Here is a 20,738-nt window from a genome sequence, read left to right as displayed (position 1 = left end):
CTAGTATGCATCAAGGTTTCGTGTTTGATCAACACTAAAGCTCACTGTGCAGTTCAGTGTTAGTGTGTGTTTCCCCCCTTCCCCAAAGTGTGAGCCAATTTCAATCATGGCTATCTTACAATGGTTCACAGTCATTCACTTTCTGTTTCCTGTGGGGTGGGGGATGGGGAAAGGCACACGTGGGTCAGTTTACATAATCCTCCTTCCAGATCTTGCACTTTCTTGATGCTTGTACATAGCTCTCAATTACTGTGTCTGGGCTACAAACTCCAGAGTTATCTGAATGTCTGCAAGTACTCTCATCAGGCAGATCTAAAAATAGGTGTTCTTTATTGAATCCTGATCATATGTTGTTCATTCAGTTCAAGAAGGTGCACTGAGTGGCTTGGACTTAAAAAGATACACCCACGACAGTGGAGTGGTCAAAACCAAGAGGAGCAGAGAGCTAGAATGGAAGGAGTGGAGGGATGTTGGAAGATTATCAAATGGAAGCCGTAAATCAAAGCGGGAGGGATGCACACCTAAAAAGGGGGGTTGACAACAAGCAGGAGCAACAAAACATGGACAGTGTAATGTCAAAATTAATTTATAAAAGTAAATCATTAATGTAATTTAAAACTTTCAAGTGTAATTTTAAAGAGTCCACATACATTAAGATTTAACATTGTACTTTAGATCTAACCATTCACATTCACTTTGTAACACTAACAACCAGTTATCCTCTCTAAACAACAAGGGTTTGCAATTGCATATTGCCAAGGTCCTTCACTGACTCATTCACTAACAAAGACATTGTTTGGAAAGTAATAGGTTACAAGATGCACACAGCTGCCAGCAAACTTCAATGACTGATGGGTGGAAAAAGTATAAAATGAATATAAGGTGTAAACCAGTGGTTCTCAACCTTTTTCTTTCCACTCACATACCACTTTAAGCAATCCCTATGCCATCGGATGCTCTGTGATTAGTAAGGGATTGGTTAAGATGGGACAGGAAGGTTGAGAATCACTGCTCTAGACCAATTGCAACTGAAATATTTTACTTGAGAAAAATTGTCATTGGCCTATTTACTTTCAAGTTGTGAAACCATGCCCTTAACAAGTCATTAACAGTAGTTTTCAAACTTTTTCTTTCCACCCACATACCACCTTAAGCAATCCCTTACTTATCACAGAGCACCTATGACATTAGGAATGCTTAAAATGATATGTGAGTGGAAAGAAAAAGGTTGAGAACCACTGGTGTAAAAGATCTATCTGACTTGAAGAGCTCAGCTTCAATTTCTCTCAAGGCCTATTTTCCAACAGAAATTTAATTTGGAAGATTTGAGTTTATAATGAGCTATTCACTGAAGTCTCAGGCCCTGCCAATACATTACTGGATCATTACATTTTCTATTACTCCCTGTGTCACATTACAAATTCTATTTGACCTGGAAAATTCTAATTACTTTTAAGGGAAATATTCATAAATCTTAAAAAAAAATGTTTTGAGTGCTGGTTTCCACTTTAAACAAGCTAGAATAAGAATAATTATATTGCAAAAGAACATCAGAGTTCAAAATGCCTCTTCATTCATCTCTTTTTGGCAATGGACATGAGAGAATTTCCTTCAGTTAATAAGCACAGGCATCTGAACCAGATCACTACATTCACCCAATGTCCATGAACTAGACAAGATAGCCTGCTTGGTAAACTTGTCTCAAACAAATCAATTTTTACATTCTGGAGAATTTTTTTTTTAAGTTGTGAAAAGAGTGAAACCATTCTCTAATGTTACATCAGATGTGTTGAGAAGCGAATTTGAGAAAATGGCAGGTCAAGCGTGTAGATTGTCGGGTCAGGTTCCTGTGTTCATCGTGAAGAGATAAAAGCTGAAATTGGTTACATTGCAATGTCAGATGAACAAGTCACATTCACAATCTTGATTAATGTGGTTTCCAAGAGCGATGGATTAAGCTGACAAGCAGTCTACTGGTTACTGCGAGGGGAGTCCACTCATTGGCTTATCCCACTTGATGTTTGGATGAACTGGAAGCTTAGGCAATGCCCATCTTTAAGCGGAAGCCTATCTTCAATTGGCCACTCGTGGTGTGATGGAGGTAGCAGCTTTGAGACACGATCTAGACCAAGCTAAAGAAGATTGTGTAGCAACGAAAATCGCACACCAGTCCCATCCAGTCATTCTGACCAACTGATCCATGCAAAGGAAATTGCAAGCATAAAGCTGAACTACTTCACCTTAATCACTAGCTTCACAGATCAACTATCACAGATAACACTCATTGATATTTTTAATAATATCAATTTTGCTTTTAAATTCAATTCCAGGAGCTCATCACCAATGAATATTCATAGTTAAAAACCAAACAAAAGCAGATGATCAAACTTTGGCACCCTTCCTCCATATTTAACGAGAATAGGGAAGTATCTAGCATACAAAAATGCCTCAAGATCTGAACATGCCAGAGCGCGATCCTCTCAAGGACAGGATGAAAGGAGTTCTCTCAGTTCCTTTAAAATAGAATTATGTTTGATGGCATTGATATGGGGTTTCCAAAACTAGGAGATGTAAATACATGAAAGTCGGTAATAAATTTAATATGGACTTCTGGAGAAACATCTTGATTTAGGGTTCATTGGAATGAATACCATCCTTGATAGGGTTGGTTCATTAAAGCATAATCTAGAGGATCAGATCATGAAGAAAGAAATGGAATAAGAAAGTGTTTTGTGCCTACATAGGAATAAAGAAATAGAATCCGAACTATAACATTTACCCCCTCATACCACCACAGAGGTTGTTCTTTTATCTCAGCACTACTTTATTGTATTAATCCACAAACTCAATTCTTTCAATACTGAATACATTCAAAAATGTGCCCATCCTGCTCGTATAGGTTGAGTACCCCTTATCCGAAGATTCAAAATGCTCCAAAATCCAAACTTTTTTGAGTGCCGACATGATGCCGCAAGTGGAAAATTCCACACCTGATCTCACTTGCCCATGTGGGACTCTGATGCTCTGCTGTTACCAACCATAGTCACCGCCAGACCCATGTGCATTACTCAGTGTTGTATGCGTATTCTCTGCTCTGTGGTACAAAGATATTGTTGAAAATGACTGATGGTGAAATAGCCAAAATGGTTCTTAATCAAGTTAAGTACAAAACATTATTTTCATCGTAGGTGGGGACTGAAAGCCTGCCATTGTATGTTGTTGTTGTTTAACAGTTGATAGAAGGATTCTGCTGATGTTACTGTGCTCCTTAGTTATCCAAAACATATTATTCCAAAATCTGAAAAAATCTGAAACACTTCTGGTCCCATGCATTTTGGATAAGGGGTACTCGACCTGTATTCACCTTTTTTTGTTCCTGGATGTTGGATGGAGAAGCTATCCCTAATTTGACAGTAAGATCAGAGTTGGATGATGGTGTGAACTCCAGCATCTCTTCTCCCAGTTCATAATTACTATCCTTTGCCATCATAAAATCTCACAATAGAAGTTGAAGCTATTCAGTTTATCATGTCTGAACAGAATCTCTTTCCTCTGCTTTTCTCTCCAACCCAGCAAAATTTATCCATTTCAATTGTATATAATTGAATTCCAATTTTGGAGCTAGTTTGTGCTTCAGATTTTAGATTACCATACTTGTCATATTTGAAGAAGTGTTCATCTCACCCTCCAGTTCGAAAGCCAATTAGCCCAAACTATTGCTCTGTGGTTATCACCTTTGGCAAGTGTGGAAACAGTTCCCTATCCATAACAGCAGAACATCTCATCATTTTAAATGCTTCTTGGGAGAATCTCTAACAAAATCTTTCAACCTTCTGATTATGAAAATATTTCCACCTCTATTCTCTCATCTGTGAATGGAACCATCCCTGGTAAACATTGGCACCCCTTCCATGTCTTGTCTTCCTTCCTGACTACTGATCCAAATATCTGAACATAATATTTGAATTGGGAATTACCTGGTGCTTCGTAAACTTTCAGTGCAATATCAATACACTTTTTCCAAAAATGCACTATAAAAATTAAAAGTTCCTGCAGTTCACTTGTAATCTTAGCATTCTATCCTCATGAGGTGTAACTTAGGTTATGTAGCCTATCCAGGAAAGATGAAGGAGGTTTTCAAAGGAATTAGAATGTTAAAACTTATCAAGAAGGTGCAAAAGTTTTGCTTTTAACTGGGAAGTAACATGTGGGGAGGAGGTGAAGTGCAAGAATGAGGAGTCCTTGCCAATTTCATCATTCTTCAATCCATTTCCTTTCCAGTCAGATTGAGAGTCTAGATGGCCAACAGTTGGGAAAATGAGCAGCAGTAGATACAAAGCAAGGGGGGAACAATTGGGGACTGGTGAGGGGGCAGAAAAGTAGTCAATTGCGGGAAGAGGAATTGCCCTCGGTGCAAGTAATTTTTCTGCTCCTGGTCCACAGGAAGTACATCTCATGCTGCCCTGGAATGTTCCTGTCAGCTTCAGATTTTCCTAAACTATGCAGGGTGTTTTGATTTCAAAATAAGAACCCAAAAATCAAGAAAAGAGTTTTGAAAAAATTACAATAACAAGCTACGTTACGAAAACCACCGCAGTTAAGGTGATGCATTGAGCAAGTTGATTTGAGCCTGAATTTTATGAATTCCCAACTTATCCTTTTCTCCTTCTGCCCAAGGTGGATTTAAGACTTTCCCCATTAAAAGATTTCCCTGCTGGCCCTTCCTGATAATGGCAACTTTTCTTCAACCTGCTCTGCCTTGAACAATAGCTTTTAATAATGCTTCAAGTAGCTTTGTCATTGGCCATAGGCACTACTTTAGCTGCTTTCTCCCCTCAAAGGTTCATGGAGTCTCTCTTCCCCTTTAGTCAATCTTCATCCGATGGTTTTGGTTGTTGTCAGTGGGCGCTTGTCCATTCTGGTGTCCATTGCAGTTGTACATTGTCTCTGTTGGTTTGATTACTTGAAGCCTTTTCTGTTCATTTGATGCACACTTTGGCTTCTTTGGCAACACCAGGATGAGAGCAATGGCAATGATATGCAAACCAAAGTGCCAGGACCTGAGGAAACAAAGTACAGAAAGTGAATTCACAGAAACAGAGGAGCAGCACAAAGGAAGTCATTCAGATGATACATTACTGCAACTCCCCCTCCTGTCCAAAAGAGGAGGAGAAGAAATAAGCTATTCGGTCCATCGAGTCTGCCCCGCAATTCAATCATGAGCTGATCCATTTTCCCCATTCAGTCCCATTGCCTGGCTTTCTCCCCATAACCTTTGATGTCCTGGCTAATCAAGAACCTATCAATCTCTCCCTTAAATACGCCCAATGACTTGGCCTCCACAGCCACCTGTGGTAACACATTCCACAGATTCACCACCTTCTGGCAAAAGATATTCTTATGCATCTCTTTTCTAAGTGGATGCCCTTCCATCTTGAAATTGGGCCCTCTAGCCCTAGATACTCCCACCAAGAGAAACAACTTTTCCACATCCCCCTGGAAAAATGTCTCCAATTTCCTTTTGAAGTTCCATTGGACTCCCTTTTCTGTCCCTTTTTAGGTTGAAAAGGCTGGCACGATAATCGCAATGGCTATTAATAATGTCATTGACCGAAGTTCAGATCTGGCACTGTCTGCAAGAGTTTTACATTCTCCCTCTGAATTGCGTGGGATTCCTCCAGAGGCTTCGGTTTCTAAATTTTTAAAAATTTTATTTACAGCACAGTAGAAGCCGATTCCAGCCATTGAAATACATGTCACTCAATTACACACAAATTAACCTACGGCCTCTATGTTTTGAAGTGTGTGAGGAAATAGAGCAGCCAGAGGAAACCCATACAGACACAGGGAGAATTTGAAAACTCCTTTGAGACAATGCCGGATTCGAACCGTGGTCACTGGCAATGTTATATCGTCACGCAAACTACTAGGCTAATCATGATTTCTCTCCAACCCTCCAAAAATGGATGGGGGTTATAGGTTAATTGGTGTATTTGGGTGGAAGGGCTGATATTGTGCTATATCTGTGCCAGATCTCTTAAAAGAATAATGAGGAAAAATTCACTGACTTTGTTGACTGATTAACAATCAACAAATAACAAAAAGTCTGAAATGTCGGTTATGTATTTTTACCTTATTATATAATGGACACTGTTTTGAGTTTCTGCTGAGTTTTTCCAGCATTATGTTTTAACTTCAACCACAGTATCTACAGATTTTTGTGTTTACTCCTGGTTAACAAATGGAATGGCCAGATGACAGCCAACAGACAGCTTGAGGTTGGCTTTGAGTCATCCTTATAACAACCCAGTTTCCATTATGAATGAATTGTGACCATCCGGTATCAAAGTGGAATGTTTGCAGTGACTTTATACCATTGTGTTCAATCCCTGCTGTAGGATAGGTGAAGTAACACAAAATACTGCAGGAACTGAGTGGATCAGGCAGCATCCATGGAAGGCAATCTACAGTAAACATTAATGATCTTCCATGGATGCTGCCTGATTTGCTCAGTTCCTCTAGCACTTTGTCTGTTGTTCCAGTTTTAAATTTGAATTTTAGATATACCGCACAGTAACAGGCCATTTCAGCCCACAAATCCATGCTGCCCAATTTATACCCAATTAACCTACACCCACTGTACATTGTGATGGGTGGGAAGAAACCAAGCCCTAGGGAAAACCCACGCAGACACGGGAAAAGGCACAAACTCCTTAGAGAGCACGGGATTGAACCCAAGCCCTGATCGCTAGCGCTATAAAGGTGTCGCACTAACTGCTGTGCCAACAGTGCCAACAGTGCCTCCCAGTATCTGTCTTCTCTCTCATTTCCCAAGGAAGGGAGAATACTGGAATGACCCATAATGACCAGTCATCACAGTTGTGTGTACCCACTGCTGACCACTTAACTGGTTGTGATTAACCCCGGATCTCATATTGCCAGTATTGCACTCTGGTTTCCTCAAACAGTGAGGGGTATAAACCACAAAGTGATGAACTCCTTACCTGTAAAACTTGAGTGATAGACCCATAAATGGAAGAACAAAAGGTGCCACCGTGTAGCTCACCACCACCTGCGTTGTCACCCACGTCACCACATCATAAAACACTTTCCATGCAGATGAAACTAAGAAATATGACCTTAAATTGCTTCTGACCTGCACAGAACCAGATAAAGCCACTGAAAAATTTCATTCAAGCATTGAGCAAATGCAAGTTAAAATGCAGATCAGCTGCGAGTCAACATTGGATACATCCACTTCTCCCCACATCCACACACCATGAGATTCAATGGACGGTTTCTTCCTGGTGTCCACAGTTTAGGTTGGTCTCCATTTAAGTTCTGTGTTGCCTCTGTTGGTTTAATTGCTTAAAACTTTTCGCATTACTTTGATGTCTCTGGCAACACCAGGATGACAGTGTTGGTAAAATGTTGTTGCTCTTCTACTGTTTTAGCGGAACCTTTTCTCTGCAACACTATATTGTGCACTACTTTTGCACCTCCTGTTGTAAGGATTGAGTGACTTGCTTGTAGTAGAGGTACACAATCCTTTACCCAGAACCCTTGCGGGACAGTGTGTTTTGAATTTCGGATTTTTCCGGATTTCAGAAAGCCAGATTTAAGCCCACCTGAATTGTGTTGCCGTATCCACCCTCGCCCCCTTCCAGTCGCTCTCCCCACTTGCTGGATTTTGGAGCTTTCCAGATTTTAGATGTCCGGATAAAGGACAAAACAACCTGTTAGGCTGACATATTCATAAAACATCTCATTATATTTCGATTGCTTGCTAGATACTGGCGTATTTTGGCTGTTAGAGTATCTCAAGGCCAAACACAGTATCCATGTATCGCTTGCTTCAGTCTTTCCTAGCAGCTGTCCTTTTGATTTTAACCCTTCTTCTGCCGGGGGGAGACTGTGATGAATGTCTGCCAAGCTGCCCGTCTCCCCTCTGGCGAGCCTTGCTGTACTAACATTGTATGTGCATTATCTCTACTGTTAAGGACACTCCCCTTGGGTATAACTGTATATGCACCTATTGTCTTTCATTATTGTACCATGAGTTCCTGCTAATAAAAGCCATGATTATTGTTTGACCACATCGTCTTTGTCTACTTCATCAATTGGCCCTTCAATCTCAGGATGTGCAATTTAATAAGCAACGACAGTGATTAAATCACTTCTATTAAAGGTTATTAAAGGATATTAAAGGTTACAGAGAGAAGGCGGGGACGGGGTACTGAACTTTAAGATCAGCCATGATCTTGTTGAATGGCGGAGCAGGCTCGAAGGGTCGAATGACCTACTCCTGCTCCTATCTTCTATGTTTCTATATTCCAAAGGGGAGGTGAGTCACTCTGGAATCCTACTCAATTTTAACTCTCAAAGCCAATATGAAGCCAGTTACCTGTTTTCTATCTCATTGTTTGTGGGAGCCTGGTGCACAGACATTGATTGGTTTACTACAGCAAAAAATTCAAAGAACTCTGGCTTGTGGAAGGTACAATACAGATACAAGTTGAGATTAGTAGTACCTAGCAGATGGTGGGGCTTTAATACAAATGACACTCTCCCTGTACAATAGTGTGAGGTGGGGAGAGATGGTTTCCTTCCCTTAGATTGTACAAGTGGGGGCTCCCACAACCTCAAAACTTCCATGCTATTGCATTATTTTTAAATTTAGACTTACAGTATGCTATCAGGCCATTTTTGTCTCACACGTCTGTGCCACCCAATTAACCTACAACCCCGAGTATGTTTAGAATGGTGGGAGGAAACCGGAGCAGCTGGAGGAAACCCCCGCAGACATGGTTTATGGAAAGAACATGCAAACTCCTTACAGTGCTGGATTCGAACCCCGCTCCCAGTGGCTGGCACTGTAAAAGCGTTGCACTGAACTCTACGCTAACTGTGTCGCCCAAATGATCTTCCCAGTTTTACTTACCGCTCTCGCTGCAAGTGTCATAAACATGCCTGTCATGAAGGTGAAATAATAGCCTGGGTAAACTCCATGCCACACCGCGGACAGAAGGAACGTCATCAACGTGGGATTGAAGGGACATCTGTCATAGCAGACTCTATCAAAAAGCAAAATAAATATTTAATAATGCATAGTGTCAGGTTAGTGGTCAAAAATATTCAGATCTACAGAATCACAACATTCTACAACATAGGAGGAGGTTACTGAGCCCATCATCACTGTGTCTACTCTCTGAAAGATTAATCCATGTGGGGTGCCTTTCCCTGCAGCTCGTTATATTATAGCCAAGACCTCTCAGTGTACATATTAATTTATTAAATTGTACTGACAATAACCACACCAACAGTGTGAGTATAAGACAGCTTTAATAAACTAATATGTACATTAAGAGGTCTTGTCTCTCTGCAAGATGAACCTGGAAGGCTAGACTGTAGCTCTGGACTGCTTTATAGACAAGATCACTGGGATGACCCCTGGTGACCTAGTGGTGTAATTACATATCACCACAATATTTATTGTGTTTTTGTCCAGTTCTCATTGGGTAGGTTATTGTGGAAGTTGTTTCCATTAACCTCTCAGGAAAGGTGTTGCATATTGGTCCTATTCACTATGCTTAAAAAAAAAATCCAGTCACCTCTTACCTTGGAGAATATACATCTCAGATATGACACGAAGCTGCCCAGGTAGAGCTGAAGAACTAAACTACTTACTCTTTGAGCCACACAGCTGTCTGTATGTTCCAATTGTCAATAAACATCTTCATGCTTGTTGCAAACTGTAAAATAAAGTTAGAAATAAATTACCACCTAATGGAGGTAAACAAGAAAATCTGTAGATACTGGGGTCTAGTGCAGTACACAGAAGTGCTGGTGATATTCAGCACATCATGTGACATCTGTAGGAAACAAAAGGCAGTCGACATTTTGGGAATGTCAAAAATCAGACAGAAGCCAGAATAAAAAAGTGAGGTGATGGGGTGGGGGGGGTCCAGTGGTTCACGTGGACCAAATAGCCTCTTACAATTTCTTATTAAAGGAATGGGGAGCCTGACTCGCCCATGCTTGAACGTTTTGGCTCTTACTTCTATCTTGACAATGTTGAGGTTGGAGGCCAGATCCCAGCGAGCTTTGCCACGATGATCATATCCATTGAATCCAAACCCGGCAGCATTATTGATGGCATCGGCTGTACACAAAACACATGTATCACAACTGCTGATCACATGTCCACAGTTGAGAAGCCAGAGTTATCAACACAACCCATTTAATGTAATGAGAAATACTATTCTTCTTGTGATATCGTGGGCACAGGCCTTGGTTCACCTTCACCTCTATGCCAATAAAGCAGAAGACACGTGGAAAATCATTACAAACTTTGCCCAAGTTACGACTGATGTTAAACTGAAGCTTCTATCTTTCATCTCTGATCGACAGTTGATTCTTTTGGGTGCCTATTTTAAAGTTTACTGTGATGTTCCCCATCTGTTTGACCAATATTTGTCCATTTCTGCTTGTGGGGAGGGAGCTTGTTGTAATCAACTCGACTGCTACATTTTTTTCTTTTGAATCGTTTTGTCAGGTGAACTAAGATACAGAGAAAATTGTTGTTTTGTGTGCTATCCAGGCAAGTTAACCTATATTTAAGTCTATCACAAAATCCAATAATGAAACAAAAGTGTAATTTAACCAAAACAAAGTGCAGGGTTTAAAGAAAAGAACAGTTACATAATGCATGGGTATCTTTTACCAATGAGAGCCTAGTAACAGCAGAAAGTCCCCGAATTTGGAGGTTTGTATATTTTCTGTCTAACAGAAGTGGGGGAGGGGGGGTAGAGTATCATCAGATGTTCCACTGAGTTAAGACATTTCAACATAGCTAAGTTGTAGATTTCTGAGTCAAGCAAAGGAAACGGGAGTGAAAGCAGTCACAGAGGTGAAAGGAGATTCGATCAGTTCCTGCCTGGACAAAAGGAATAGGGAGGGGAACAATCTCCTCCACCACCTTTCTAATTTTTTTATTTAAATAGATCTGAGCTGATTAGCATTTTGAACTCTATTTATCCTCATAGATTTGATAATCTGTATGGAGTGAAACTCGGAAGTCTGCAGACTCTGCGATTGGAGTAAAAACATTCAGAAATGATGGAGGAACTCGGCCCTCTAACTGGATGGCATTAACATTGACTTTGCGTTTTCTTTAAACAACCCCACCCCTGCCAGCTCTTCTTCCCCTGTCGCCTTCCCCCAGCTCTGTCTGTCTGTCTCTTACCTCTGTCTTCTTTCACAGAGCCAAAATCAATTTTCACCTCTCTGATCATATCCTATTAACACTTTTTTTTGTGGTTTGCACTCCTCCCCCTGCCCGTCTTCAGTTTTAATTCCTGTTTTTTGCTTATACATTGAAGAAGGGCTCAAGCCTGAAACATGGGTGATACATCTTTACCTCCTGTGGACGTTGCAAGACCGCTGAGTTCCTCCAGCATTTCTCTGTGTTTTTTGATAATGTGTATTTCCAGCTAGACACTCAATTTTAGCTTTTAAATTGTGAATTGATCCCCTGCTATGACCTTTGGGGCATTTTATTGCTCTGTGCAAAGAATGGTCTCCTTACATCAATGACAAAAGGCTCAGTGCTATTGAAATGTCAAGAACTTTTGTTCTGGCAGATCCTCAAGATGAAATGGCTGAAACACCATCATTTCCAACATGTCCACCAGATCAATACTTAACACACTTTCAAGTGAACAAGCACAATCTATACAACTTGTCCATACACTTTTGATCCTGGTACCTCTGTACAGAAGACCATCTGCTCATTGCTCGACCAAAGATCAATGGATCCTTTTAGCACTGCCGTCTCTGAAACTGTAGGCAGAGCTGAGAATAGTCTAACCAAAACGCTATACAATCCCCTTTTCCAACACACCCTTTCAGCAAAGATCAATACCCTCCCTAATCTTTAAAATATTTGTGATGTGCATTTTTTGGTGATTTCTCTACTCAAAAGTTTAAATTCACATTGCAAATTGTAGTTCTCTTACCAATGGTCCAGGCAAAATAATACTTGGGTCTGCAGGCCAAGAGAGAAATGTAGAGATAGAGCAAACGCATAGGCATCGCTGTTTTAATAATAAAGTCATCGTCATTGTTGTGGGCAACTGGAAATTCTTCCTTCAGGGAAAGATGCATAAACACACACATGGTGCAGATCAACATCTTCCATCCCACAGCTCGCTACAGGAAGAATAAAATTACCTCAAGTCAAACATCACATATCACAGCAAGAATGAAAAACCTCTTGTCTATCAGTGCATCAACCTCCCGCCACCCCCCCCCCACCCCACCCTCTCTCCTCAAATACAGGTCTTCATATTTCTCATATTGTATTTCTACATTTCCTTATAACATAGGAGGAAGACATTTTGAATCATTCAGTTTTTACTGCTTCACAAAGTAACCTACCACTAATTTTCCCTGTAACGTAGTCTCCCAACATTCCCACCACCACTAATTGTCATAACATTTGGTGGTGATAGCACAGTAATGCTCTTTGTTCCATTTGTACTGTTCTCTGTGTATGGTTGGCCCACCTCCTTGCTGACTAACTTTGTGATTCCTCCGCTTGGAATTCCCTAATAAAAGCGGTTACGTCCTCCAGTACAAACCCTGGAATCGGGTCAGCAACGTGATTGCACATTCAATCTTTTGGGAATAAAAGCCTGTCAGCTGGTAACCGTCTTTTGAATTTACCGATAGTGTATCACATTCCTACTGACAGACTCTCCACCCTCCAGATTCCTTTACTACACACAAAGAACAATTGACACAGACAATCAATCTACCAAGCCACAAGATTTTGGGATGTGCAAGGTCACTGGAGCATCAAGGGACATCTACAATGTCACTGGAAGAAGGTGACATTCCCTCACAGACAGCATTGGCTGCCAGGATTTAACCCTAGCCATGAGGCAGCAACTCCAGTGATCGATGTGACACCAATCAATTGTTTTGCGATCAATCCATTCTGAAACAAGAAGACGAGAAGAATTGTCTTTTTTTTAAACAAGCGAGTTAAGATCTCATGTATCCTGTCTAAAGGAATAGTAGAGGCAGATTCAAAGTGAATGTTCAAATGGGAGTTGAATAAATATTAAGCAAGGTGCAAGGGAAATGGGATCAAGAGGGCATGCTCTGAATCAATGCTGGATCCAGCTGTTCACCTGATGTGGACAAATTAAGCTGAGGTGCAGATCACAGAGGTTGTGCCGAGTGGTATGAAACACAATGGGGACTACATGAATTACTCAGCAGCCACTAAAACAAAAGATGGAATGTACTTAATGTACTTTCACCACATTAGAACAACCCAAAATGTTTTTCTGCTTGTGAGAGGACCCTGAGATCCAGTTACTATTGGACACATGTAGAAACCCTAGCTGAGTGGTACACAGAGACTCCCAAAAGCTGCAATTCAAGAAAGATCAATTCATTTGCTTTGATAATGTTGGTTGAATGTTGAAGCAAGAGAGTTAGTTTCTGGTTTATCTGAACTACAGTAGTTCCTAGGTGTTCTTTATGTTTCTTTGAGAGATGATGGGCATTAGCTCATAGCAAGAAGTGGGAATTATCCACATGATCCCTTGAGCCAGTCCCAGTATTTAAAAAATGATGGAAGATACCTTGTTCACCTTCAGGTCCAATTCCCAATTCTTTGGATATTAACACAACTGATCTAGCACTGAACATGCTTGGTAACTGAGCATTCATAGCCATTTGGGGTCAAGAATTGCAAAAATCAACATGAAAATAAAATAAATCAGAAATAAAAATCATAACCTTCTAGAAATGCTCAGAAGGGTCTGAGAGTTAGAATTGTAAATGCAGAACCGGGCTTTTCATCCCACTAGGTTTGTACCGATCGTCTAAAGTCCAAATGTTGCCCAACCTGGTGTTTCTAGCAATTTTTATTTTGTAACAATTCATTGCTCACTGACTTCGTCACATTCCTAATTCTAGATTCCCTATGAGAGGAAACTGATTAACAGCTTCACTCCCTCAGAATCTTTTGTATCCCAATGAGATTTTCTCTCATTCAGTGTTTGTAGGCAATCTTTCTCTTTCTTTATTCATGGGGCAAACTCCTCCTTCATTTCTCCCCCCCCACCAACTTTATCCAATGATTCAAGCTAAATACAACTTCTTCAATAGTGAAGTACTCAACTCATCTTTTCACCAGAAATTGCCAGCACCAAACTGAGACCAGATCTGGTACTCTGGTCCATTTCTCAGCAGATTGTCTTCATTATTGAGTTGATAGTTCCTTGGAAAGGTACCTTGGATGAGGCGCAAGAATAGAAGACACTATACTATACTAATCTTGCTGCAGAAGAGCGAGGCTGAAAAGTTAGGGTGAAGTGGGTTGTAGAGGATTTGTTGCTTAATCCATGACCAAGCTTCTGAGGGAAGTAGGAATCTCAGGGCAAGCCCGCAGAAAGGAAATTAAGTCCCTCTCCAACTCAGCTGAAATGAGCAATCACTGACTCTGGCTACAAAGGAGGGATCCTATCTGGGCTCCAAATGACCACTAGGAGAAATGGATATGGGACACATTCCAAGGTACGATCAGCCTGTGGTGGGCCTGACTTGGCAGAGGGTGCCTTGTATTTAAAAGGCCAAAACACCCAATGACACCAGGGAATAGAACTGAGGATGTCTGATACAAGTTAATATTCCCTAGTGGTCATCCTCCATTATTGTAATTGAGACAACTGACCATACTCACTCGATGGGATGAGAGAGGATCAATCTAACCAATTCAGAAACATCAGGGATTGTAACACCTAGTCCTATATATTAACCTCCCTTTAGACCACACATGTATGAAACTCAAAGACTAGTGGGTGAAAATTATACACAGGAAGGGACTGCTAACACTCAGAGTCAACTGAAGTTAAAATTAAACCATTATGCTCATTAGGAATTAACTTGGGAGACAGCTGGAAACAGAAGAGAAGCTATTTGTTAAGTTCTAAAGGTAATGTAACAGGTGTCTTTTCATCCCTCAGTATTACTACAAGATTGCAGTGAGCAAACATAGCCACAAAGTGGAGCTCTCTGGACAGCAAAGGACTCTGTTGTCAATACACTAAAGTTTCTGGAAAAACTCACCAGGTCACGCAGCATCCGTAGGAAGTAACCAACATTTCAGGCCTTCGTCAGGCTAGAGGCTAAAAGGAGCCAGATCCAAATCGTTGGTTACCCATTACTTCCTATAGATGCTGCGTAACCTGCTGAGTATCTCCAGTACTTTTGTGTATTGCACTCCAATCACAGCATCTGCAGATTTTTCAAAGGACTCAGTCGTAATGTGTTTAAACCAATCACAGGGATTATTTTCTGAATACCACAGTCCTTGTGAAAGGCAGTGGAGTTGAGAGGCTTGTGGGAAGCGATTGCTTTTTGTTGCATTTCCTCTCATTTCCCTAGCTGTGACTTGGAGCACTGATTTTCAAAGTAGGGATTATGAATTTGAGTAGGTCACAGGGATGTTAATAAAAGGGTCACTATCTTGGCTCCATAAATAAAAGCCAAACGTATTATTGGGCCATCAGGAGCCATTTGTTTAAAGTGGGTTTGGCTGAAAAAAAAATTGGAAACAGCTGAGGAATCCCCAGACAAGACAATGTTTCCCATATTGTACATAAAGAATTCTAGTGACTTAAAAAAAATCGAAACTGCAAAAGCTGTAAATCTGAAATAAAAACAGAGTTGAAAATATTCCAAGTCCGTTAGCCATGTGGATGGAAAAAAAACAGGTTGGTCAACGAAAGATCATTGTCCTAAAGCACGACATGTTTCTCTCACAAAACTTGTTGCTGGGATGACTTAATATTTCCAGCACTTTGTTCTTATTTAAGTAAATCTCAGTGGCATAATAAACTTCATTGCTCCAGATGATCTCATTAATACAATGCACCTTAATTTTGCAGCTTTCTTCATTCCACCATTTGTTTAAAACAGCCACCACAAAAATCAGAAGATTTAGTTGTCATCCTGTTACTAGTTGTGGGATCTTGTTGAACCATACTTATTATCACATTTCCTACTTTAAAACACTAACATTAAAAATAGTTAAAGTGTCAGTCAGGTCTGTTATTCTTCCTCACTTTAGTGTAATCTAATGAAGCCTCTTTGACCTAAATCGTTAACTCTATTAGTCTCTTCACAATTGCTGCGTCACCTATTCTGTCCAGCACTTGAGTTTTTATTTCCATTTTATGGTACCTGCAATTTTTTTTATATTTAACCATAGAGTATTACAGCACAGAAATGGGCCTATTCGGCCCTTCTGGTCTGTGTCAAACCAATCCCACTGACCTGCACCCAGTCTATAGCCCTCCATACCTCTCCCATCCAACCCTTTGGACTCTGACATTTTTCACCTTTCATAATGTACACTCCGGACTGGGTCCATGGGTAAACCTTTAATGTATGAAAACTGAGACACAGAGTATGCGCTGGTTGGTAGTCCAGCAAAAAACAGAGACATGGAGTCTATAGCGTTAATATACTATGGGATGTCCTCGGGTCATGATGTGTACTTTATGGATGTTATAAACTTTTTTTATAAACTGTGTTACGTAAATATAGCATTTCCATCACTGACGTGCCTGCATCATAGCATCCCAAGATTTCCATTGGCTTCCTCTATCAAATTTGGGTAGTTTTTAAAACCGTGGAAATTGTTACATATACCCACTGACATTCAAGTGCAATATACATATGCAATGAATCAGGTGATGCAGTCTTTACTCCACCTGCTGCAGATGGTCTCTGATTGCAGCTGGACAGAAGGGGTCAGTTGATGAAGCCCTGATCAGGATTTGGGGTGGAGCAAGATCAGCCATCAGTGGAAAGACTAGCCAGTTTTGGTGTCAGACATTCAGGTCCTGAGAAGGGCTAATACTGGAAATGAATGGCATCAGCTTGAGGTGGGGTGGGGGGGGAGATTAAAAAGTTGGTGAATCAGAGCCTTGAGAGATCAAGACTGCTGGGCTGTCAGAGCAGAAACCTGTGCCAACTGGAGGCATCGACAGTTGGAGTTTGTGGGTCAAGTGGTGAACCTTTTAGGTGCTGCTTTTCGACGGCCACAATTGAGCGGACAGAAAAAAAAAATACATCTTCCAGACAAAATTTGGTACCAACTCAGATTGGACATATTCCTTAAGGTCACATCCCACAGTGATGATTTATCTCGGTGAATATTTTTTCTGTGTTTTATAATTTATTTTTCTTCTCTTGGGTTACACATTTTCTAATCCTGGGAGGTTGCACCAAGTAAGACTTTCATTGCCTATGTATATTGCACTTGAATGTCAGACAATAAACTTTCTTCACTCATTAGATATTTGCCAATAGTTCTGCAGCACAGAAACAAGGGAAATTCTCAAATTAAATGCAACATATTAAACCATATGATCTATGAAGATTAAACTTTAATTTTAGGTGACCATGGGCCAATTCTAGAGCTTTGTGATTGTCCAAGAAACGTGCTTTTCCTCTAAACAAAACAGTTCATTTGGCTTACCAGAGGTGAAGGTTCGTTCAGAGGGTGGACTTTTTTCTCCTTTCCATTTGCAAGGTGGGTCTGTCCGACCTCAAAATTTCTGCCCTCCATGAAGGTGATGTAATCATTGAAAGAGTTCAGTGGTCCTGCAAGGATGCCCATGAAGTTGAGATGGTAGCTGACATACTCAAGTAGACTTGGTATTCGCCTAAAATCCCCAGTAAAAGCAGGTTACTCCAAAGAAACAGTGGAATGGGAGAAGAGTTCAAGCAAAATGTTGCATTGCAGTGCTCACAGGTAATTATGGGGAAGAGCTACATGCTTATCCAGCCTTGCATTATGTTACGATAGGAGCTCTATCGAGAGTGTCCTGGCTGGCTGCATCACAGCGTGGTCCAGTTGCTGCAGAGAAATGGATTGGAGGTCAATCCACGGGACCATAAGAGTGGCAGAGAGGATCACTGGAGTCTCCCTTCAGCCCAGCCCACTCCCACTCCACATTGACGAGATCTACCGGGATCGTTGCCTGAAGATGGCACACAAAATCATTGAGGACCCCTTCCATCTTTCAGTTGCTCCCAGCAGGGAAGAGATACAGGAGTGTCAGAGCCAGCGCCACCAGGCTGAGGAACAGCTTCTTCCCATGGGCAGTGAGATTGGTGAATGACCACAGGAACCAGCACCACCAGGCTGAGGAACAGCTTCTTCCTACGAGCAGTGAGAATGCTGAATGACCAAAGGACCTGCTGGCACTAACAATCCAAGACTCTCATATCTATGAAACTCTCTTTATCTATTTATTTATGTATTTATTTATTATTGGAATACTGCATATGTTTTGTTTGTCTGCATGTGTGTTATATCTGGTTGTGTGTCTGCATGTCTGGAGAATGTTGTTTTGTCAGATTGTACTTGTTCAATCAGATAACAACGAACTTGACTTGATGCCAGGCAGGGAGCACTGACACATGGATTTCACTTTGGATAACATCTGTTTGATTTATGTGTTGTCTTCTCCTGTAGTTTAGATCAGAGTGCAGTCCCACAGGCATCAAATATCTCATTTCATGCTCATTCATCCCCCCCCACCAAAAAAAAAATACAAGGTCTTCCAGCCAATTCATCAAACTCATTCCATTGACTAAAACTTCATCTATTCTCTGGATCGCAAGCAAGTATTTTAAAATCTATTGACATTCACCATCTGAAATAAGCTGACTACTCACTACTTTTTCCGCAGAAACATAATTTTACCCAAGGGCTACCTTGGTCATCCACTTCAGAGTTGCTCATCACATTTCTGGTACATTCAGACCCGATTAATCCAACACAGTCTCCCTTGTCAATAAGACAATCTAAATGTCTGCTGCCTTTGTCCTTGAAGTTCACCTTTCACTGTATACATTTTTGATTCCATATTCACCAACACATCGATATGATTTTCTGATTGCTCTTTTCAAATCCCTTCTTCCACTGGACTCTGTCATCTTCACCAACCGTTCAACCCAAAGAATCGACAGAAACTAACTCACCCAACTACAAAATCCTGCTATTTTTCAGTTGAAATCCAATTTAGCCCTGAATAGAACAATTCTGCCCACATCCATCTGCTTGGTTTCAAAGTTGGTTATTTTCTGTACACTCTTTGAAGAAACAGGCTTGGCTAAATATGTTTTTGAAAGGACTAACCCTCGTTCTGTTCTTTGTCCTTGCTGAAATATTGAAACTCCTGCCGACTCAAATAGAGGCCTCAATTTGTGCCTCTGCCAGGCTTACAGTCATGGTGGTTCTCATCTTACCAGCCCAGGGGTTCTGCTGTTATCTCTGCCACACCTCACACTTTGCTGTAACTCTTTGCTCGGCTCCCTGATACTTTGCTTAAGTAGGCTAAACCTTTTCTTCAACAACAGTTGGGGGGTGGGGCTGAGGGGGGAAGGCGGGAGTTGCTGAAACATGCCCTGGTATTTGTCTGCACATATAGACGTTCATCAGCTGTCATAGAGTCCTTTCTGTGACCTCCCCAGTCGTCTTCTCCCAGCATCTCCTGGCTGTAACTCTGGAGTGCCTCCAGGTCCCCTTGAGACCCATTTGGTACACCCCCAACCCACTGCCATTTTTTCCCAACATCCTTTTATTCAAGCAGCAAAGCTCTCCTTCAGCAGGAGGGATGTTACATGTAATGAGGTATGAGCCTTACGGACTGTAAGAATGCTCCTGTTGAGCTAAACTCAGAGATCTTGCAGAACAGCAGTCAGGAAGACTGCATTGATGCCTGTAATGTCAGTCACATTGCGAAATCCAACAATGCAGCTTTGTCAATCCCACAATTGGTGTTCCATCTCCATGTTACATTTACAAAGAGAATTGGGAATGACAAACAACCAGGTTTTTATTCCAGATTAATGCCATGAATCAATATCTAGGTTGAAAGCTCTGTGCCCATCTAATCTGCCACCTTGATTATCCCCAAATTTAACCCTTCACTACTGGCAACTCAATCTTCAGCTGCTAAGATCTCAAGTTCTGAAATTCCCTCCCTAAAATGTTCCCTAATGTACCTCACATCCTAATTTGCTCAAAGAGTCACTTGCGCTAAAATTCTTTTACAGCTGCGTTAATTTTTGACGATAATACTCTTGTGAAGCAAAGCAACACATTTTATTGGGTTAAATCATTGGGAAGTATTTAAAGAGGAATAGGGGGTATTTAAAGAAGAATTAGATAATGTCTTGAAAGATCAAGGAATTGGAAGTTATCTGGAACTGGTGCACAAGAGAAAATGGGACAGATCAACCATGATTATAATGAATGGCAGGGCAAGCTTGGATTGGTCCTGTGACCTGCACGTTGTTTTTCAGATGATATTTGTTACCGACTTAAAATTAGCCACACACTGAACAATGCTAGGAATGCAGCCTTGAAAGGTTTGAACACCTTGAGAATGACTTCTTTGATATTTGTAGTACATAAACAATTTCACACTGGAATTTCATGCCATGTCCTCTTGAACACATATCTACACCTACCTCACTGCTAAGCGTTTCTGAGACAGATTCAGTTCCTTTTCATCTCGGGCCAGACCTGGATGGAATTAAGATGAACAGGTTTGCCAGTGTTTAAACACAGTAATAATTACAATGTTTTATTTGGAAGTGGTATAAGATGTTTTGTCAATTTGTTGATCCCAGGTCAAAAC

At 40.9% G+C, this 20,738-nt stretch overlaps 1 protein-coding gene across 2 annotated transcripts in view; it reads right to left on the bottom strand.

Moving 5' to 3' along the window:
- Window positions 1-570: 570 nt before the first annotated feature.
- LOC138741381 (lysophospholipid acyltransferase 2-like) overlaps window positions 571-20,738 on the bottom strand; it is a 61,534-nt gene continuing 41,366 nt past the window's right edge. For both annotated transcript variants that reach the window (XM_069895371.1, XM_069895370.1), the window contains exons 6-13: window positions 20,569-20,623; window positions 17,564-17,750; window positions 12,018-12,210; window positions 10,059-10,162; window positions 9,688-9,752; window positions 8,942-9,074; window positions 7,005-7,156; window positions 571-5,060 (exon numbers count right to left, since the gene is read on the bottom strand). In XM_069895371.1, coding sequence (XP_069751472.1) covers window positions 4,865-5,060; window positions 7,005-7,156; window positions 8,942-9,074; window positions 9,688-9,752; window positions 10,059-10,162; window positions 12,018-12,210; window positions 17,564-17,750; window positions 20,569-20,623 — 1,085 coding nt within the window. In that variant the 3' untranslated portion in view covers window positions 571-4,864. The remainder of the gene's footprint in view (window positions 5,061-7,004; window positions 7,157-8,941; window positions 9,075-9,687; window positions 9,753-10,058; window positions 10,163-12,017; window positions 12,211-17,563; window positions 17,751-20,568; window positions 20,624-20,738) is intronic.

This window comes from Narcine bancroftii, chromosome 8 (genome assembly GCF_036971445.1).
Source record: "Narcine bancroftii isolate sNarBan1 chromosome 8, sNarBan1.hap1, whole genome shotgun sequence".
Lineage (NCBI taxonomy): Eukaryota > Metazoa > Chordata > Chondrichthyes > Torpediniformes > Narcinidae > Narcine > Narcine bancroftii.
The sequence above is the reverse complement of the archived record's forward strand: the minus strand, read 5'-3'. Positions and strand labels throughout refer to the sequence as shown.